Genomic DNA, 23,584 nt, shown 5'->3' with positions numbered 1-23,584 from the left:
CAAAGTATAATTTCCACAAATACTGTTCGGGATTCTAACTGTCAATGAAGAGGTGCATTACTAGCTAACAACAGATGACCCATCAGAGATGACACCACAAGAAACTAAACATCAACCAGGGAAACACAAAATACATCATTCAATCAGACATATCTCTCTCGTTTAATCAAAATTTTATTCAACTCGTTTGTGAAAACCAAATAAAGAATCAATTACAAAGTAACTGTCTCAATTCCACTTGATTAAACTAACTAAGGAACAACTAGAGTCTAGCAAGTAAGGAAATTGAATAGCTCTGTAACAGCATTCTCCTCTTTTCTAAAGAACACAACTTTCCCAACTCCTTACAAATTTTCTACAGCAAAAATCTTCAAATGATCTAAAACACAAGATTTCCTTTGTCACAAACATAGCACCTAAATGGATTCTCCTTTTACAGGCCATAAGCACTTAACCCTTTTACTCCGAATGGACGTACTGGTACGTTTAAAAAAACTCATCCCTTTACCCCCATGGATATACTGGTACGTCCTTGCAAAAAACTGCTATTTATATTTTTTTTGCATAAATTTGATAACTTTATGAGAAACTTCAGGCATTTTCCAAAAGAATGAGACCAACCTGACCTCTCTATGACGAAAATTAAGGCTGTTAGAGCAATTTAAAAAATATATATTGCAAAATGTGCTTGGAAAAAAAAACGCCTGGGGTTAGGGGTTAAGAATTTGGAACCCAATACATATAAATAATTTGAAATACATAAATGAGCCACACAAAATTTTATCCCTTGAAATCAAACAAAACTTGTAGCAAAAAGAAAACAATGTTTATTTGTGTATACATTCACTTTGATTTAAAGTTTCCTCGTGACTTTTTAACATAAACCACAAAAAGGAAAAATGTATCCGTTGAAATTAAAAAACACTGACAGTAGGAAAATCCTTTTTTATTTTAGTATACTTTCACTGACATTTAAAAAGTGTCCTGCTTATTCTAATCAGATTCTCAAAAGTGATCTTACGTAACACATCTGCTTTTATACATGATAGAGATAGGGCATCTAGCCTACATTACTGTAGCACCTTCAACAGGCTACAACTGAGAAAATGAACGTTCAGCTGAACACTTTCTGATCATTAATGTTAAAAATATATGGAAGATTTTAATTCATCAACGATAAACGAATGGACCTTTGGTCATCCAAGAAGGATTTTCTTTTCAGCCATTTTCCCATTTTGAAATTTGGTGTGCTAAAAGTGGAACAAACTGGGTTGTGTTCAGTACACCATAAAAAAAGCCAAGTCACATTCAGCTAACGTACTAATAATAGCTATGACACGCCTCAAGACATTCCAAGTATTCGCACTCTTCAGAAATTTATTTCTTTAACTGTTCTCCCAAAATATTAAAATCATTATAACTAATAATTCCTTTAATTACAAAGTTTTCTCATTTATTTTTTGCTAGTTTTTGCTTTTGTGAACCACTTCACGGAACAGGTTTCATTCAGCACGGTTATGGTTTCTGAATCTCCACGAATGATGAATCAGCGGTGGATCCTTCCCTTGGGGTACTAAGCAGAGGCTCATCTTGCTTAACGGTTAACCCATCCCTGGTGTGAATTTTATTATGTGCTAAAAGACCACTTCTCCGAGCAAATGATTTGCCACAGACACTACATTTGAATAGCTTTTCTCCAGTGTGAGTTGTATAATGGTTTTTGAGACCAGAAGGTTGAGCAAATGCTCTATCGCAGACACTGCATTTATATGGCTTCTCTCCAGTGTGAGTTCTATGATGAACTATTAAAGCACTTTTCTGAGCAAACCATCGGTCGCAGACGCTGCACTTGAATGGCTTCTCCCCGGTGTGAATTTTATGATGATCTTTCAAACTAGATTTCAGAGAAAACGCTCTATCACAGACACTGCACTTGAATGGCTTCTCTCCAGTGTGGATTATATGATGTCTTGTCAGTCTACGCAAATCAGCAAATGCTTTGTCACAGACGCTGCACTTGAATGACTTCTCGGACTTCTCGGACTTCACGGACTTCTCAGACTTCACGGAATTCACGGACTTCTCGGTGTGATTTTTATAATGTTGTGTGAGACTACTTTTCTGCGAAAATGTTTCGTCACAGACACTACATTTGAATGCGTTTTCTCCAGTGTGAGTTATATAATGAGTCCTTAAATTACTTTTCTGAGTAAAAGATCGATCGCAGACGCTGCACTTGAATGGCTTCTCTCCAGTGTGAATTTTATGATGTTCTTTGAGATAACTTTTAAGAGAAAATGCTTTGTCGCAAACACTGCACTTAAAAGGCCTCTCCCCGGTGTGATTTCTTAAATGTCTCCTGAGAGCACTTTTCCCAAGAAACTCTTTGCCACATTCATTACACTTGAATGACCTTCTGCAAGGGGGACTTTTACAATGTGCTTTAAGATCAATTTCATTAGAAAATGTATTGCCACAGTTTCTGCATCTGAACTGGCTTCCAGTGGGAATTTGTTTTTCATAATTCTCACCCACAAATGACTTTTCTCTCGTACCAACATCAGTGTGGCTTTTGGAATCTCTTTCCTGAATCTCAATGAATAATGGATCTGTGGTGGACCCTTCCTTTGGAATACTAAACACAAGCTCATTTTCCTTAACAATCAACTCATCTCTGGTGTGAGTTTTATGATGTGCTGTGAGACAGCTTCTCTGAATAAAAGATCTGTCACAGACACTACACTTGAATGGCCTCTCCCCGGTGTGAATTCTGATATGAGCTGCAAGATCATATCTTTGAAAAAATGCTTTGTCGCACACACTACACTTGAATGGCTTCTCATCAGTGTGGATTATATAATGTCTAGTCAGACTACCTTTATGAGAAAATGCTTTGTCACATACATTGCACTTATATGACTTCTCGGTGTGATTTTTATAATGTTCTTCGAGAGTACCTCTCTGAGAAAATACTTTGGCACAGACACTACACTTGAAAGCCTTCTCTCCTGTGTGAATTTTACAATGGATTGCTAGTTTAGCTTTTGCATAAAATGCTTTGTCGCAGTCATTACACTTATACGGCTTCTCCCCAGTATGAATTCTATAATGTGCTGTGAGACTAGAACTCCTATAAAATGCTTTGCCACAGACATTGCACTTGAATGGCTTCTCCTCAGTGTGAATTCTGCGATGATATCTAAGGTGACCTCTCTGAGCGAATGCTTTTCCACAGACAGTGCACTTAAATGGCTTCTCTCCAGTGTGAAATTTATGATGCTCTACGAGACTAAGTTTCTTAGTAAAGGCTTTTTCGCAAACACTGCACTTGAATGGCTTCTCTCCGGTGTGAACTTTATGATGGTCTTTGAGATAACCTTTCAGAGAAAATGCTTTATCACAAACACTGCACTTGAAAGGCTTCTCCCCACTGTGAATTTTTAAATGTCTCATGAGAGCAGTTTTCCAAACAAACACTTTGCCACATTCACTACACTTGAAAGACATTCTGCAAGGGTGACTTTCATAATGTTCTTTAAGATCAATTTCAGTAGAAAATGCTTTGTTACAGTCTCTGCATCTGAACTGGCTTCCAGGGTTAATTAGCTTATGGGTATTGGGTTCAACGGCTCCACTAAATTGTTTTTCATAATTCCCACCCACCAATGACTTCTTGCGCCTACCAACATCAGTGTGAGTTTCAGACTCACTTTCCTGACAAGGAGGTTTTTCACAGCCACTGTTTTCGATCTGTTCCTCTTTTTTCTGTAAACATTCTTTACCCTTTTCTTTTCCCTCTCCTTCATCCTCTTTCCTACTGGATCCCAACTGAATGCCACATTCCTCTTTCACACCTGTCTCTACACTCTTCTCCTCTTGATTGACTTCCCTCTTGCTGATTTGTAAATCCTCCTCACTCACTGACACATCACAGTCCAAAGAATATTTAATGTCACTTTCGCTCGACTCAAATACTTCTGGTTCTGCTTTGAATTCTATTTCTGGCTCTGCATTTAATTCTATTTCTGGCTCTGCTCTGAATTCTATTTCTGGATCCTTGAAAATTGAGCCATCATCACAGAGTCCATCACTCACAAAAATATCATGATTCTCCAATTTCACTTCAGTGTGTGGAAACGAATCTTCCATTTCGCATTTTATTGGAAATTCTGATGATTCAGAGTTCGTTATCTTCTCACCATCACAAGATGACATCTTCATCAGTGTTATCTTCAACGGTTTATAAATACATAGTTAACGCTAAACTTCCTACAGTACAAAGCAACACAGACCCTTCTTCCTTTTTCCGAGTCCTGTTTCTCTTGCAGATATCTTCAGTAGTTTACACAATCTTGTCACAAGAGTTGGATGTTTCTTTCCTTTGCTATAAAAAGTCTGAAATCTGAAAGAATAGAGAATAACTATCAGTGGAGAAGGGCAAGATGATAATGTTGGAGTTTTCTGAAATAAATTGACAATTTTTGAACTAATTAACAAATTTCAAAAGTAATTTGTATTTTTCCTAACCATACGAACCTGAAGCTCTTTAATATGGAGATATATTTGGCAACAGCTGAAACTAGCATTGAAACATTTAGCGAGGTGTAACTAGCTTCTACTCGCAGTAGCTAACAGGAGTCACTTAGCAATTGCTGGCACGACTTCATGGGGTAGGTGATGGCAGGCCAGTATGCGTAAAGAGCTTCAGGTTTGTATGGTTAGGGAAAATACAAATGATTTCCAAATTTATCATTTGGTCCGGCACCAAATACAAAGATTTTACCTCTTAACTATGGAGACTCACGTTTAGGCGGGCGGAAGTCCAAGACGAACGGGTCGCGACTCTTGTGCTTCGCACGACCTGTGGAAGAGCGCACCACATCACTTCGCTACCACTCACCGAGAGATAACGGCCCAAGCCATTTCTGTGACGGCGTGAGAACTAAGCAATGAGACTCAACCAGGTGAGATTTACCTTGGAGCTTAAGCTCCTCTCTCACCTAGACGTTGTTCGATTCCTACCCTAATGGGAGATCGGAGACTTATCAAATACATATTACATACTGCATATCAAGTTAAAAAAGGGACAATGGTGCCCACCTGCAGTCGGAGGACGTCAGCTTGCAGAGTTCCTTGGATGCTAAAACTGCAAGAGAGGGGAAGATAAAATTTGAAGGTTAATTAGTATAGTTTTGAGATACGGACGTTCTAAGTTTTTTTTTTATTTATACAAAGACAATATCAATAAATCATGATTATTATGAATTTTATGTTCCTCTTTGGATAACAATAAACCATAACAAAGTTATTTATCATAATTCAATCATAAATGAAGATCCCTTTGCTCAATATCTTGCTTCTTTAGGCGAGACAGTCGCTCCTTCATCATCTCCCTCCTTCACTAACTCAGCTAATTTCGTCCATATTACCCACTCCTGAACTCTTACTAGAATGAATTTTCTTCTTTCTTATGTTCGCGAGATGTTGAAATTGTCATTTCCTCTGTGGCATGATGAAATTCTTGCTGAAACCAAGAAAAACAAACGCAAAAACCAGTCTGTGTCAGAGGTCAAATTCAAACGTGTACTCTTTATAAGGTTTGTGCCACCACTGAAGGCTGAAGGGTGTAATCACCATGTAATACATCATATTGTGACTCATGGAATCTCTACAGATGCCATTGCTCACAATTTGTCTTATATTAAAATGTAATAATTATCAAATTATACGGTAACAGAAGAAATACTGCATTTTCTTGTAGGAAGCAACACTTTTGGTGTATTAAGTTACTTTTACTAATTACCCTGTAACTTTTTCTTTTGGAACCGGAGAGAACGGACATGTCCGCTCTCTGCTCCTGCTAACACTTGACCATACAGACCATTGTTTTTCAAACTGCTTTCTCTCTTACAGGTGTGATTTTTCTCTTTGATGCTCCACATGCACGTATGTCCAGATTGATTGATTGATTTAAAGTTTTCAGGCATCCTGACATCTAAGATCATTGATGCCGATATCATTTAGTCTATTCATATATATGTGTGTGTATATATATATATATATATATATATATATATATATATATATATACAAGTAAAAGAATATTCAATTAAAACCATAAAAGTTTAATGTCATTGTAAAAGTTAAATAGTTTTCAGAAGACCTGCTTCTGAAATAATTCTAAAAATGCCACTTGCACAGTAGGACACATCATGTCCAAGAATCTTGGCAAGGATGAACCTGCCACCCTCACCTCGAGCCTCAAATAAATATCTATTCCCTAAGTTATTATAATTGGGGCATTCGATCAACAAATGCCTCACTGTTAGAGGTACCAAACAGTCGTCACAATATGGTTGGTGTTGGCCCTTCAGCAAAAACTTGTGTGTCAACCGAGTGTGACCAATACGGAGACGACAAAGAGACGTCTCCCATTTTCGGGGCATCATGTTATACCTCCAAGGAGATATGAAATTTGTTACCTCTCTCATTTTATTGCCATCTAGGCTATCCCAGTGCTGTTGCCATTTATTGCAAAGCAATTTCTTGATGTCAGGTAGGAAGTCATTACAGGGAATGGGATACCTTCTTGGTACTAACTCTGATGTCGCATTCGTTGCCAATGAATCTGCCTTCTCATTCCCACACACACCTACATGTGCTGGAACCCAACAAAATTGAACTGTTATACCTCTCCGTCCAATAATAAAAAGCCATTCTAAAATCTTTAAAACTAGAGGGTTACTAGAATTAAAAACTTCTAAAGCTTGAAGAACACTCCTTGCATCACTAAAAATGGTAAAATTACCCTCCTTTTCCAATGCTTTTTTCTCAACAGCGGTTAGTATGCCATACAGTTCAGCAGTAAATATGGAAGCGGTCAGAGGAAGTGCACCTCTACAATTAAAACCAATACTATGTACTCCAAATCCGACGCCAGCATCAGATTTGGAGCCATCAGTATAGATAAAAGTTGATCCTCTATGTTCTGCAACATGTTCCATAAAAAGAGACCTGGATTCTAGGTCAGTCATATTCTTCTTATCTCCAATAAAATATTTACAAAAAGATATCTCTGGTAACTTCCATGGAGGCGTTGATGATACCTTGAATGGAAGTACCTTATTTCTAATTATATCCAGACTATTTAATAATCGTTTCACCCAAAAGCCATAAGGTTGAGGAGATTTTGGGTGCAACTCAAAGTATGATGCATGTCTTACAAGGCTTGCAGTCTGAAAGGCTAAAGAATTAGGGAGTCTTTGCAATCTAAACCGATACCGAATAATGGCAGAAATTCGGTGAAGATCTAGAGGTAACTCTCCAGCATCAACAAGGAGACTTGGGATAGGTGAGGTTTTAAACACTCCTGTGGACAACCTAATACCACCATGATGTATTGAATCTAAAATCTTTAACTGGCTTGGGGTGGCTGAGGAGTATATTTCACATCCGTAACTGATTTTGGAAAAAATCAAGGCCTTGTATAATTTCAAAATAGTATTGCGGTCTGCCCCCCATGATGTATGGGACAATACTTTTAAAATATTCAGAGCCTCGAGACATTTAGCTTTTAACACTTTTAAGTGAGAAATCCATGTAAGCCTACAATCAAATATCAAACCTAAAAATTTAGCTTCACTTGCACATGGTATCCGTTGACCTTTAATGTATATATCCAGGTCTGGATTTACTCCCCGGATACGACAAAAATGGACAATAGTAGTTTTACTTGTCGAGAACTTAAATCCATTCATATCGGCCTACTGGATAATTTTGTCAATTGAGAGTTGTATTTTTCTCTCAACCATTGCCATTCTAACTCCAGCAAATGTTATTGAGAGATCATCCACAAATAATATTGAGAGAACATCCCAGGGAATGACTGAGGATATCCCATTAATTGCTAGTGCAAAAAGGGTTACACTCAGCACACTCCCCTAAGGAACTCCTTCTCCCTGACATTCTCTGATAGAGCTTCCCCCACCCTCACTTGAAAAACTCTGTTTGAAAGAAATGCCGGAATAAATATTGGCAGCTCTCCTCTCAATACCAATTCATGAATTGTTTTAAGTATACCATATCTCCAAGTGGTATCATATGCCTTTTCAAGGTAAAAAAAAAGACTGTCACATGGTGCTGTTTGGAAGCAAATGCTTCACAAATAGAGGACTAAAGTCATAACACATCAGTCGTTGAGTGCATTTTTCTGAATCCACATTGGGTCGGTGATAAAATACCCTTCTTTTCAAGGTACCACATCAGTCTTGCATTGACCATCTTCTCCATAATTTTACATAAACAAGATGTCAATGCAATAGGTCGGTAGTTTGCTGCTAAAAACTTGTCCTTACCGGGTTTTAAAAAGGCTAAAATAATGGCTAGTTCCCAAACACTTGGATAACTATGATCATGCCATATTCTATTAATAATGCTTAAAATAAATAACTTTGTATTAAAATGTACATGTTTAATCATTGCATATGGAATTCCATCGGGTCCAGGGGCTGTATCGTTACAAGTGGAAAGTGCCGAATCATATTCTCTTTCAGTGAAAGGAGAATTATACGACTCTTCCCTTCCTGTTGCAAAATTTAAAATTTTCTTGTCTTCAATGCTTCTGTACTGGTGATCAGGAGCTGCTACATTCTTGCACGATACATTTGAAAAAGGGCCAGCCAGGGCATTGCTAACTTCATTTCCTTCAGTCACATACTGACCATTCACTTTCAACACTGGTGGTGGGTTTGGGGTGAATTTGCCTGCAGTCTTTTTTACTTTCCTCCATACAGAAGATGGTGGTGTTCTACTATTAATGGAGGAAACAAAAGCCACCCAAGATTGGCGTCTAGCTTCTTTCATGGCACGACGGAACTGTGCTCTACACTATTTGTACGTTATCAAATTTTCATCTGTACGGCGTCTACGCAATCTAGTTAGAGATTTTCCGGTGGCTCTGTGCAAGGCTGTTAATTCTGAAGACCACCACGGGACTGGTCGTCTTTTGAAGTCCTGTGGTTTTGGGAATCGAACTGATTCCTGCTGTATGGAGAGTTCCATTCAGTAGGTCTATGGCATCATCAATACTTTCAAACTGTTCTGCACTCCCTTCGATTTCACTTAGCTCACAAAATTTAACCCAGTCTGCCTTGTCAAGATTCCATCTTTGCGATCTTTGTAAAGGCAGACCCTTGTTGGTGTTTATAATGATTGGTGCATGATCACTAGTATGCCAATCCTCTAATGTCCTCCAATCAAAATCAAGAAGGCAGTTAGAGCTTGCAATTAAAAGGTCAACGCATGACAAGGTACCTGTCTGAACATGGAAGTGCATGAGCTCTCCTGTATTAAGGAGTCCCACATCCTCATTCTCCACAACTGATGAGATAATATTGCCCCTTGTGTTCGCCAAAACATCACCCCAGAAAGGATGTCTACCATTCATATCTCCCAGTAAGAGAAATGGTTGAGGAGTTATTGAATGATCTCTGCTAAATCATCATATAAAATATTATCATTTGGAGGTAAGTATAGAGAGCATATTGTATATTTTCTCCCTAAATCAATTTGTACAACCACTGCCTGCAGGGTTGTACGTATAGATATAGGTATTTGGGGAACATCTCGACGAACGTACATGAGACTTCCGCCATGGCTCCCTGCTTGATGATTATATGGTGTTCTATAGCTAACATACTCTCGAGGACTAGGAGTGTTAGAATCAAGCATACTTTCCTGTAGACGTACAATTATGGGGGAATGTTCATGAATTAGAAGCTTATGTTCTTCAAATTTCGCCCTTAAACCCTGACAGTTCCATTGCAAAATGGAGGAGAAAACTATGGATTATTTCTGGAAGACATCTTGGATGAGGTCTTCCCATTAGCAGTTTTTAATCTAACATTATTTCCTGTAGGTTTCTTCAGAGATGGTCTTGTTATGTTGGGTTTTACAATTGTGTTTTTCTTTGTATCCTTTTGATCTATTTGTTGAGGTGGATGGTGGACCTCAACTTGAATTTCTGATTTATTTAAATTGTCTTCTGGTTGATCGGAAACAACAGACAAAACATCATATTTATTTGACGTCATAACTCTAATATTTCTAATGGAAGGGGGGTGAGAGAGATGGAGGTCTCTCTCTTTTACGATTAATAGGTTGTGAGTTACCAGGTTTTTGTACACCTGATAACTTGGTGTCAGGTGGAATCTCCAATAAATCAGGCAAGGATATGGCCTGGGAGAGGTTAGTACTATCCTTTGTAATAGGGGACAAAGGTTTGATAGTGGTGGGTAATGTCTTTTTGTTGATACTCAATGATAAATCTTTAGGAGGAGATATTCTTGTCTTATGCAGCACTTTATCAATAGATGGTGAATTCCTTTTTCGAGAACTACCTACAGTAGTAAGTGGGTAAGATGATTCCCGAGGAACTTTTTCTCCTGTTTTTAATGTCTTTGCATAGGTATTAGATTTATTTAATAATCTCTTGGCATGCCCCACACTTACATGTTCAATAATTGATTTATTGAGGGCAGCCTCCTCTAACTTATAAAACTGGCAGCTCCTATCATTAGATTTATGATTAGAGTTGCAGTTTAAGCACCTTGCCTCAAGTGTACATTCCCCATGGGAAATATTGGAGCAAGTATTACAAATTTTATCATTCTTGCAAGCTTTGGAGGGATGCCAAAATTTATAGCAATTATAACATTGCAGTGGCTTCTGCTTAAAAGGTTGAACTCTAATCCTTTCATTTTCTATGTTTATGTGGAAAGGTACATCAGCATCCTGGAAAGTAAGAACAATCATTGATGTTCCAGGTACTTTATGTACTTTCCACACTGATAGTGGACACATAGCCAATATCTCTTCTTCGGTAAATTCATAAAGATCCCTATTGAAAACCACTCCCCTTCCATAGCTAAAGTTTAGATGGGGTTTGATGTCTAATTTTATATCATCATTTACTGTCTTCAAATTGGACAATATAACAGACTGTGTGAATGACTTGGCCTTTATCAAGTATCTTTTCTTACCAAATCGAGATATATCTCCTGGTGCGATCGTACCTACCTTCCTTTGATGAAATTTGCAGATCTTGAAATAATTTTCCGTACCTCCTACAGATTGAGCAAGAAGCCACATTGGTGGTTTTGGCTTTCTTTGGGATGGCATATCTGCCTCTATATCTTTATCAGCCCAGTCTGCTGGTCTGTAGACATCCAGATCTTTAGGTGCCCCATCACACAGAGCACCCTTAACACTCATATTACCTACTTTAATATCAACAATATTACGGCTTGCATTAAATGCTTCCTCATGACAGTTAAATGATAACCAAGATTCCCAATTATCATCTTGAAGTTTCATTCTAATTTCTTTTATTAATCTGTAACACTCAAATATTTTATGAAGCACATCATAATTAGCAACTAATGGGATTTGGGTAACGTACAGGACATTCAGTTTTTCTGTGTTCCCCAAATTACTCTTTTTTCAAATGTTTAAAGAATGAATAGTCCTTTTTAGTTCCTACATCGTCAATGGAATTTTCGTTAAATGAATTGCCAGAGGTCGTCAACAGTGCTGGGGGCGAGTCAGCATATCCAGGGGAGGTGGGGTCATTGTCACAAGAATCCATTAGAATAAAGAAAAAAGAAGAGTGATATTTTGAATAGTTTCAAGTACCTGCTTGAGAACTTTAAGGCATCACATGTTGGGAAGGAAATTTGCACTCTCCACTACCGGCACAGTGAGAGTATACTTCCCAGATGGTCCACTCCATACCCTACCCGAAGGATAGCATCAAAACAGATATAGAGGCACAGGTGTAAGCTGAACCCGCCTGTTAGGACCGAGACCAAGAAACTATGGAATCATCCTCCTCATATCTGTAATGACAGGCTTCCGGCCAAAAGCCAAGAGTCCTACCCCAAGCATTAGAGCCCCCTGGATTCCGAAGACCCAACACTTGAGAATAGTTCCGCCAAAAAGGTCCAAACCATCTTCGGGATGGCTGAAATCATCCAATACTCTCACATATAGCTTTGACCATAAACACCTCACAACCGTGACACCTTTCCCATTCATCAAAGCAGGCAGTAATACCAAATGTTGAAACATCTGCCCAAGCATCTATAACAGATGTAGAAACATCCATGCCATAAAAAAAAAAATATAATAAACATACATATGTAAACATATACACATATACATATGGGAATTTTACTCATAGGGTTGGGACAGCAACATGAAAGAAAGTTTATAATATTAGGAGAAGGTTGAAGCAATATAAAGAGGAAGAAAAAGATAAGAAAGAGAAATTTAGATTCGAACTGGGGGAGCAATTTCCCCAAGTTCGAGAGCCCTCTTGCGCGTCACCAAGTTTCAGCACGGGAATAGAATACCGTGCTGAAGCTCAAAGATTTCATCAAGGCATTCTCTCATTAAGAGGGTAATCTGATGTTGAATATTTGCAAATGACCTACTTATATTTTCTATTTTGTTTTTAAAGAATACTAGAATATTATTTGCTAGTTCCTGGTCACTGTGATCCTCTGGTAGCTTTTTTACATTTCCCATTATACCATTTTGGAAATGATATAACTTATTTATGTCTGTTGCTGCTTCGCTTTCTTTCCTTCTTAGTGGGTAATTATATTGGCACATTGCAATTTTGTATTCTACCAATGTACTTTCAGCTTTTAACCGATTCCACTTTCATTCCTTACGTCTTTTTCACCTCTTTCTCTAAAGTCTCTCTATCAAAAAATGTACTGAATTCTGACCCTCCTCCTAATCGACGACCAGGAGCTCATGACATCAGGGGCATAAGTATGTCCCTGACATTTAAACGCAACTCTGTGGTGCAGGTGTTGCAAGCGTGTGCGTGGCAGCATTAGACAACTGTGAGACGTGACTCACTGGTATTGTGGTGGCTGCACAACAGGTGGTTTAAAAATAACTCAGGCTCCTTGATGGACAAGTAGCAGACGGTTAAGGGCATTGGTTACCCGTGGTTAGTCTGTATGAATGTTAAGCATGACTGACTCCTTTTTCTTTCATCTTCCCCTCTCTTGGGGAACAGCCCCATATGTCCTCTGCACGCTGGCCTCGCCTATCTGCAGATAATAGCCATTTCCCTTGTGTAACCTATTAAGTCTTCATACTTGTACATGTTCCTGATACTCTCGCCAGGTGGATATTGCGAATGTTTTTTACTTGCATTCCTATTCCTAAACTTGGAATATTCTTAACTAGACAGTCACATTGCTAGTTCCTCACGACCAAAGAGGCTGCTCAGGCCACTGCGAGCACATTACACAATGTCTCCTTTTGGCGAGGTGTTACACAATGTTTCCTTTTAGCGAGGTGTTACACAATGTCTCCTTTTAGCGAGGTGTCAAGGGTTTTTTTCCCAGTTATAGTCTAACTATGTACAGGTAAAAACCCGGGGCAATGACCAAGGTAGAGGTCGGACTACAGCCTCCCTAACAAGCGAGTCGTCCTCATTAAATAGCGCAAGGTTTGTTTAGTGGCAGAACAAATGACAAATTTGGAAATTTGTATATTTAATAACGATACAAACCTTTAGCTATTTATAAAAATGGTCCCGCCTTCACCTGTCTCCCACAAGTCCTGCCAGCAATCAAAAGTGGTGAAACATCACTGACTTGTGAGTGAGGGCACCCGATACCCCCCCCCCTCCACCTCCCTCTTAACGAGTGGTTGGGTGGTTGCCACCTCACACTGAAGTCTTGGTGGTTAGTCTTCCAGCTTTGCCGAAGGATAATCCTTATTAACCCTTTTACCCCCAGGGTATTTGGAACTTTCCAACCCTTAACCCACAGGGGTTATTTTTTTCAAGCACTTTTTGCAGTATATTTTTTTCAAATTGCTCTAACAGCCTTAATTTTCTTCATAGAGAGGTCAGGTTGGTCTTATTCTCTTGAAAAATGCCTGAAGTTTCTTAAAAAATAATCAAAAATATGCAAAAAAAAAGTAAATAGCAGTTTTTTGCAAGGACGTACCCGTACGTCCTTGGGATGAGTTTTGTGAAACGTACCAGTACGTCCTTTGGTGGTAAAAGTGTTAATTAACTAAATGTTCGTATCATTAGAAAAATACAAATTACATCCAAATTTGTCATTTAATGTCCAATAAAGAATCATTTGCAAAGGAACTATCTTAATTACACTTGATCAAACTAACGAGAGAGAGAGAGAGAGAGAGTACAATTACTCTAGATAGTATGGAAATTTGATTGCTTTGTAACAATATTCTCCTCTTTTTAAAAGAACATGATTCCCTTACAAATTTTCTAGGCCCTAAGCACTTAAGGAATTTGGCACCCAATACATATAAATAATTCAAAATACAAAAAAGTACCACACAAAATTTTATCCATTGAAATCAAACAAAACTTATAGCAAAAAGAAATCCATGTTTATTTTTGTATACCCTCACTTCGATTTAAAGTTTCCTCGTGACTTTTTAACATAATAAACAACAAAAAATGTATCGGTTGAAATTAAACAACACTGACAGTAAGAAAATTTTTATTTTAGTATACTCTCACTTACACTCGGAAAGTGTCCTGCTTATTCTAATCAGATCCTCAAAAGCGATCTTACGTAACACATCTGCTTCTATACTTGATAGAGATAAGGCATCTTGCCTACATTACTGTAGCACCTTCAACAGGCTACAACTGAGAAAAGGAGCGTTCAGCTGAACACTTTCTGATCATTAATGTTAAAAATATATGGAAGATTTTAATACGTCAACGATGAACGAATGGACCTTTGAACATCCAAGAAGGATTTTCTTTTCTGCCATTTTCCCATTTTGAAATTTGGTGTGCTAAAAGTGGAACAAACTGGGTTGTGTTCAATCAACCATAAAAAAAGCCAAGTCACATTCAGCTAACATACTAATAATAGCTATGACACGCCTCAAGACGTTCCCAGTAATCGCACTCTTCAAAAATTTATTTCTTTAACTGTTGTCCCAAAATATTAAAATCATTATAACTAATAATTCCTTTAATTACAAAGTTTTCTCATTCATTTTTTGCTAGTTTTTGCTTTTGTGAACCACTTCACGGAACAGGTTTCATTCAGCACAGTTATGGTTTCTGAATTTCCACGAATGATGAATCAGCGGTGGACCCTTCCCTTGGGGTACTAAGCACAGGCTCATCTTGCTTAACGGTTAACCCATCCCTGGTGTGAATTTTATTATGTGCTAAAAGAACACTTTTCCGAGCAAATGATTTGTCGCAGACACTACATTTGAATAGCTTTTCTCCAGTGTGAGTTGTATAATGATTATTGAGAGCAGAATTTTGAGCAAATGCTCTATCGCAGACACTGCATTTATACGGCTTCTCTCCAGTGTGAGTTCTATGATGATCTTTTAAATGACCTTTCAGAGAAAACGCTTTGTCACAAACACTACACTTGAATGGCTTTTCTCCAGTGTGAGTTGTATAATGGTTATTGAGAGCAGAATTTTGAGCAAATGCTCTATCGCAAACACTGCATTTATATGGCTTCTCCCCAGTGTGAGTTCTATGATGATCTTTTAAATTACGTTTCAGAGAAAACGCTTTGTCACAAACACTGCACTTGAATGACTTCTCAGTGTGATTTTTATGAGAAAATGCTTTGTCATAGACAATACCGTTAAATAGCTTCTCCCCGGTGTGAATTTTACAATGGACTGCGAGTTTAGCTTTTTCAGAAAATGGTTTGTCACAGTCAATGCACTTGAATGGCTTCTCCCCAGTATGAATTCTGTGATGCGCTATGAGACTACGTTTCTGAGAAAAGGCTTTTTCGCAAACACTGCACTTAAAAGGCTTCTCTCCAGTGTGAATTCTATTATGCGTTACGAGACTATATTTATGAGTAAAGGCTTTTTCGCAAACACTGCACTTGAAAGGCTTCTCTCCAGTGTGAATTTTATGATGGTCTGTGAGATAATCTTTCTGAGAAAAGGCTTTTTCGCAAACACTGCACTTGAAAGGTTTCTCTCCACTGTGATTTCTTAAATGTCTCATGAGACCATGTTTCCGTAAAAACTCTTTGCTACATTCACTACACTTGAATGACCTTCTGCCAGGGTGACTTTCATAATGTGTTTTAAGATCAATTTCATTGGAAAATGTTTCGTCACAGTCTCTGCATCTGAACTGGCCTTCAGTGTGAATTAGATTGGGAGTGTTGGGTTCAACGACTCCACTCAATTGTTTTTCATAATTCCCACCCACAAAGGACACACGCGTACCAACATCAGTGTGAGTTTTGGAATCCCTTTCCTGACAACGACGTTTTCCACAGCCACTGTTTTCCATCTGCTCCTCCTCTTTCAGTAAACACTCTTTCCTACTTCGTCTTCCCTTTTCCTCACTCTCTTTCCTACTGAATCCCAGCTGTATGCCACAATCCTCTTTCACACCTGTCTTTACACTCTTCTTCTCCTCTTTATTGACTTTCCTTTTGCTGACCTGTAAATCCTCCTCATTCATTGATGCACCAGAGTTGAAAGAATATTTCATGTCACCTTCAGTTGACTCAAACATTTCTGGCTCTGCTTTGAATTCTGGCTCTGCCTTGAATTCTATTTCTGACTCAACTTTGAATTCTATTTCTGGCTCGGCTTCAAATTCTGACTCGGCTTTGAATTCCATGTCTGGATCGATGAAAAGAGAGTCATCATCAAAGAGTCCCATGCTGTCAACCAAATCATCATTTTCTAACTTGACTGCAGTGTGTAAAAAAGAATCTTCCGTTTCGTTTTTTATTGGAAATTCTATTGATTGAGAGTTCTTCATCCTCTCCCTATTACTGGATGACATTCTCTTCAATATTATCTTCAACAACAGACAAATATAAAGTTAACACTGCACTTCAAAGTCTTACACCATGGACCAACACAGAGCCTTCTTCCTTTTTCCGAGTCCTGTTTCTCTTGCAGATATCTTCAATAGTTTACACAATCTTGTCACAAGAGTTGGATGTTTATTTCCTTTGCTATAAAAAGTCTGAAGTCTGAAAGAATAGAGAGAACAACTATCAGTGGAGAAGGGCAAGATGATAATGTTGGAGTTTACTGAAATAAAATATCAATTTTTGAACTAATTAACAAATTTCAAAAGTAATTTGTATTTTTCCTAGCCATACAAACACGACTCCTTTAATTGGGGAGATTGGAACCATTCGGTGAAATGGATAATGAGCCGTTATCCGAGCGTAGAGCCCCACCCGCTTCCAGTCGGCTCATAATTCTCTTTCAGCCCAGGACTTAGAAGGGTGTTTGGAGGAGGGAAGTTACATTAAAGGACTCTGGTTTCTATGGCTTCAAAAAATGACAAATTTGGAAATAATTTTCACTTTTCCTAACCATACAAACCTGTAGCTCCTCGATCTAGAGCATTTCGAATGCTTAGATCGTGATTGTCTGGAGTGACGGTCTTTCGATCGTGAGTGTGCTCGCCTCGTGATCGTGATCATCTTGATATCTTGATCACGAGTGCTTAACATAACACTTAAAGCGCAAAGCTCATAATTATGAGAGCGAAGCCCGTTATCTTGATTGTGAGCACAAGGCTCGTGATTGTGATCATGATTGTAATCGTGTATCTCTAGAGGAGGGCGAAGTGGAACTTGCCTTTGAGCGTGAAGCCCTTGATCTTGAGCGGTGATACTGTTACAGGACAGGATGTCGTCACACATCCAGGAGAAGGGCGAGCAGGTGGAACACTCGTCAAAGGAGGATCACTGCGCTCAATAGGATCCTTCTGCCTAACCATTTCAGCTTGCTGGGGGAGCACACGTGAGCTGGAGCCATCTCTGTTGGAAGAAACAAGGTTTACGTTAGGGTTAGGCGGCGATGTTGCCCCAGATTGGCAAGCAGAGACATCATCAGCAGGAGACTGTTGTAAGAGCAAACAAAACGATCACGTCTGCAAGTGGAAGGGCCAGGAGAGGATGTAAGGTGGACTTAACAAAGGTCCAGGGCAGAAGATGTTGTTGTCACAGGGGACGGTTCTCTCCTCGCCCTACGCTGAAGGAGCTGCCGAAGTATCTCGTTCAAAGGAGGAGCAGAAAAAGCAGCCAGGCCTGCAGCACATCTGCAAGGGAAAATGGTTCCACAGTGGCTGGAGAGAAGATAGAGTATTCCAATAGGGAAAGCACCAACCCCTCTAATACCCCTAGCTGCCAAGGAGTAGGTCGGTCTGCGCTCCTACTCGACTACTCACAGAGAAAGGGAAGCAATCCAGAGGTGAGGGAAGAAACCCGAGCCCTTTTCCCTGCAGAGGCAGACTCTGGGGGAGAAAGATCTCTCTTAGCTTTCTTCTTAGTACACCGCCCAAACTTCTCTCACTGGGAGGCAGGCCACTCCCGATACTCGCAGCGACACCCCCGGCCAGCAGGACACAGCAGATGGGGGTGTATGTCCATGGAGGACATGAGGGTGCCGCAAAGGCGACCTTTGCAACCAGGACAGGTACGCACTGGAGCATCAGAAGAAGAACACTCACATCTGAAAAGAGAAAGAAAGCATATAAAGCAATGGTTGTATGTCTGATGGCGAGCCTTGGGAAGAGGTGAAGGGCAGACATATCCGATATCGACTAGCCACAAGAGAAAAGTAAGGTAGCTCTATTAGCTGTAAGTAGAGATAGGTGGCTACGGTAATGCCCAGCCACCCACTACCGACCCAAAACAGTGGGAAGGTAGAGTTGCCACCTAGCATTTTCTTTCAGTCTATTGGCTGCCTTCTAGCTTCGCCAAAAGAGATATCCCATGTAAACAACAGAAGGTTTGTTAGTGGGGGAACAAAATAGAATTCCCAAAAATACTGCTCAGGTTTCTAACTGTCAAATATTCCTAAGCAAGAAAGGAAGTGAATAATTAGTGAGTCAGAGGTACAGTACAACAAGGAGGTGCATAGCTACCAAAACAACAGAGGACTCCCATCAGAGATGACACCACATGCAGCTGAACATCACCAAGGCAACACAGAAGATCTCATTCAATCAGACATGTATCTCTTGCTTGATCAAAGTTTTATTCAACTTGTTCGTAAATGTCCCGTAAAGAATCATTAGCAAAGTAACTGTCTCAATTCCACTTGATAAAACTAACAAGAGAGAGGGTATAACTAGTCTAGCAAGTATGGAAATTAAATTGCTTTGTAAAGAACACCTCAATGGCTTCTCCCTGGTGTGAATTAAGGGATGGGTTAAGCCCTTTATAGGCACTAAGCAATTGAGACATTGGCATCCAATACATACATGATTCAAGATTTTCGGTGATCAATCTATTCTGAAGTGTTTTAATTCTTTCATTCTACCTTATTTCGAGTATTGTTCTCCTGTCTGGTCTTTAGCTGTTGATTTTCATCTTAATTTGTTGGACAGGAACTTTCGATCTGTTAAATTTCTTATTCCAGATCTAGATATTAATCTTTGGCACCGTCGTTCAATTAGTTCCTTATGCATGTTGCATAAGATTTTTCATAACTCTGACCATCCTTTACATTCAGATCTTCTTGGACAGTTCCATCCTGTTTGTAATACTAGGCAGGCAGTTAATTCTAATAGCTAGGCCTTCTCCATCATGAGGCTCAATACTACACAGTACTCTAGAATTTTTATTCCAGCTGTAGCCAAGTTGTGGAATGATCTTCATAATTGGGTAGTTGAATCAGTAGAACTTCAAAAGTTCAAACTTGCAGCAAATGTTTTTATATTGAACAATATGACATAAGTCTTTTCATAGTTTACAATATATATGATATATCTGTTTTGACGTTACTGTGTTCAGAATGATTTATTGTTAATTTATTCTCATCATTTATTTATTTCCTTATTTCCTTTACTAACTGGGCTATTTCTCCCTGTTGAACCCCTTGGGCTTATAGAATCTTGCTTTTCCAACTAGGGTTGTAGCTTAGCTAGTAATAATAATAATAACAATAATAATAATAATAATGTAATTCAAAATACAAAAAGGTACCACACAAAATTTTATCCATTGAAAACAAACAAAACTTAAGCCTAAAAAGGAATCAATGTTTATTTTTGTATACTTTCACTTTAATTTGAAGTTTCCTCGTGCTTTTTTAACATAATAAACCACAAAAAACGTATCGGTTGAAATTAAACAATACTGACAGTAAGAAAATCCTTTTTATTTTAATATACTTCCACTTACACTTGGAAAGTGTCCTGCTTTCTTTAATTATATTCTCAAATTTGATCTTACGTAACACATCTGAGCTCAATGATCAAAACCCTTCTTCTATTCCTCGAAAAGCCAAGTCACGTTCACCTAACATACTAATAATAGCTATGACGCACCTCAAGACATTCCCAGTAATCGCACTCTTCAAAAATGTATTTCTCCAACTGTTTGTCCCAAACCTCCACCTTGTTTGCGAGTTAATTATGTCTAGGTGAGTAGTGCTTTTTCATGATTATCAATTACAATACTGTTTTATTGGTCACTGAACCCTTCTCTTATAACAAAACTATGTCTGATCTGTTGGTGATGAACACATTAACCACTCTCTTGTATTTCTCCCCTTTGACTTTTGTCCCAATAAAAAGAAGTTTCAGCAAACAATACCTTATTGGTTTGCCACTACTGAAATGTTGGTTAGACTTTTCAAATAGTCCATTGTGATGCTGTTAGTTATTGCATCTGCAAGCAATCCAACAAGCCATATCATCAACAAAGAAAACAACCCACAACCCTGAATTCTTTGCTACATTTTGATTTACTTCAACTTTTTGTAGAGAGATTACTTTCAACACCATCACTGTGGTCCACTAAACTCCCGTCTTCTGCAATCATTTCAACATGAGCGCTGTTTTTTATATGGCACCTGCCTGTGGCACCTCATTATGTTTTGATCCTCAAGTAACCAGAGTGAAATTTATCGCATCTGCGTTTACTCCCGAATTGACCCAGAATCGGTATATCAAGGGGAGGAACTTGCGTGAAGAAAGAAGTCAGCTGTGCAATTGAAACTAAAAATATTAAAATCATTATAACTAATAATTCCACTGATTACAAAGTTTTCTCATTTATTTTTTGCTAGTTTTTGCTTTTGTGAACCACTTCACGGAACAGGTTTCATTCAGCACGGTTATGGTTTCTGAATCTCCACGAATGACGGATCAGCGGTGGACCCTTCCCTTGGAGTACTAAGCACATGATCATTTTGCTTAACAGTTAACCCATCCCTGGTGTGAATTTTATAATGTGCTGCAAGACCACCTCTCTGAGCAAATGATTTGTCACAGACACTACATTTGAATAGCTTTTCTCCAGTGTGAGTTGTATAGTGGTTATTGAGAGCAGAATTTTGAGCAAATGCTCTATCGCAGACACTGCACTTATATGGCTTCTCCCCAGTGTGAGTTCTATAATGATTTCTTAAAGCACTTTTCTGAGCAAAGGATCGGTCGCAGACGCTACACTTGAATGGCTTCTCCCCGGTGTGAATTTTATGATGATCTTTTAAATTACATTTCAGAGAAAACGCTTTGTCACAGAAACTACACTTGAATGGCTTCTCTCCAGTGTGGATTATATGATGTCTTGTCAGATTACCTAAATTAACAAATGCTTTGTCACAGACGCTGCACTTGAATGACTTCTCGGTGTGATTTTTATAATGTTCTGTGAGAGTACCTCTCTGCGAAAATGCTTTGTCACAGACGCTACACTTGAATGGCTTCTCTCCTGTGTGAATTTTACAATGGATTGCGAGTTTAGCTTTTTCAGAAAATGCTTTGTCACAGTCATTACACTTATACGGCTTCTCCCCAGTATGAATTCTATAATGTGCCGTGAAATTAGTACTCTTATAAAATGCTTTGCCGCAGATATCGCACTTGAATGGCTTCTCCCCAGTGTGAATTCTGTGATGATCTCTAAGGGTACCTTTCTGAGCGAATGCTTTTCCACAGACAGTGCACTTAAATGGCCTCTCCTTAGTGTGAATTTTATGATGCTCTATGAGACTGCGTTTCTGAGTAAAGGCTTTTTCGCAAACACTGCACTTGAAAGGCTTCTCTCCTGTGTGAATTTTATGATGGTCTGTGAGATAACCTTTCTGAGAAAATGCTTTATCGCAAACACTGCACTTGAAAGGCTTCTCCCCACTGTGATTTCTTAAATGTCTCATGAGAGCACTTTTCCAAAAAAACTCTTTGCCACATTCACTACACTTGAATGACCTTCTGCAAGGGTGATTTTCGTAATGTGCTTTAAGATCAATTTCATTTGAAAATGTTTTGTCACAGTCTCTGCATCTGAACTGGCTTTCAGTGGGAATTAGCCTGTGGGTATTGGGTTCAGCGGCTCCACTAAATTGTTTTTCATAATTCTCACCCACAAATGACTTCTCACGCGTACCAACATCAGTGTGAGTTTCAGACTCACTTTCCTGACAAAGAGGTTTTTCACAGCCACTGTTTTTGATCTGCTCCTCCTCTTTCAGTAAACATTCTTTCCCCCTTCCTCTTCCTTTTCCTTCGTTCTCTTTCCTGATGGATCCCAACTGAATACCAATTTCCTCTTTCACACCTGTCTCTGCTCTCTCCTCCTCTTGATTGACTTCCCTCTTCCCAATTTGTAAATCCTCCTCACTCACTGACGCATCACAGTCCAAAGAATATTTAATGTCACTTTCGCTCGACTCAAATACTTCTGGTTCTGCTTTGAATTCTATTTCTGGCTCTGCATTGAATTCTATTTCTGGATCCTTGAAAATTGAGCCATCATCACAGAGTCCATCACTCACAAAAATATCATGATTCTCCAATTTCACTTCAGTGTGTGGAAACAAATCTTCCATTTCGCTTTCTATTGGAAATTCTGATGATTCAGAGTTCGTCATCCTCTCACCATCACAAGATGACATCATCATCAGTGTTATCTTCAACGGTTTATAAATACATAGTTAACGCTAAACTTCCTACAGCACAAAGCAACACAGACCCTTCTTCCTTTTTCCGAGTCCTCCTTCTCTTGCAGATATCTTCAGTAGTTTACACAATCTTGTCACAAGAGTTGGATGTTTCTTTCCTTTGCTATAAAAAGTCTGAAGTCTGAAAGAATAGAGAACAACTATCAGTGGAGAAGGGCAAGATGATAATGTTGGAGTTTTCTGAAATAAAATGACAATTTTTGAACTAATTAACAAATTTCAACAGTCATTTGTATTTTTCCTAACCATACGAACCTGAAGCTCTTTACTATGGAGAAATATATGTGGCAACAGCTGAAACTAGCAGTAAAACATTTAGCGAGGTGTTACTAGCTTCTGCTAGTTGGTGAGGGGGAAGGAGGTAGATCAACCACCCTAGTCACACTCGCAGTAGCTAACAGGAGTCACTTAGCAATTGCAGGCACGACTTCATGGGGTAGGTGATGGCAGGCCAGTATGCGTAAAGAGCTTCAGGTTTGTATGGTTAGGGAAAATACAAATGATTTCCAAATTTGTCATTTGGTCCGGCACCAAATACAAAGATTTTACCTCTTAACTATGGAGACTCACG

The 23,584-nt window shown here is 38.8% G+C and overlaps 1 protein-coding gene across 1 annotated transcript; it reads right to left on the bottom strand.

Moving 5' to 3' along the window:
- Nucleotides 1-816: 816 nt before the first annotated feature.
- Nucleotides 817-23,129, bottom strand: LOC137619179 (zinc finger protein Xfin-like). Its single transcript, XM_068349364.1, has 4 exons — nucleotides 21,168-23,129; nucleotides 15,133-16,899; nucleotides 12,037-12,138; nucleotides 817-4,256 (listed from the first exon to the last, which is right to left on the bottom strand). The coding sequence occupies exons 1-4, from the start codon at nucleotides 22,951-22,953 to the stop codon at nucleotides 1,516-1,518; spliced, it is 6,396 nt and encodes a 2,131-aa protein (XP_068205465.1). The 5' UTR covers nucleotides 22,954-23,129; the 3' UTR covers nucleotides 817-1,515.
- Nucleotides 23,130-23,584: the final 455 nt, after the last annotated feature.

The sequence above is a fragment of the Palaemon carinicauda genome, chromosome 25 (genome assembly GCF_036898095.1).
Source record: "Palaemon carinicauda isolate YSFRI2023 chromosome 25, ASM3689809v2, whole genome shotgun sequence".
Classification (NCBI taxonomy): Eukaryota; Metazoa; Arthropoda; class Malacostraca; order Decapoda; family Palaemonidae; genus Palaemon; species Palaemon carinicauda.
The sequence above is the reverse complement of the archived record's forward strand: the minus strand, read 5'-3'. Positions and strand labels throughout refer to the sequence as shown.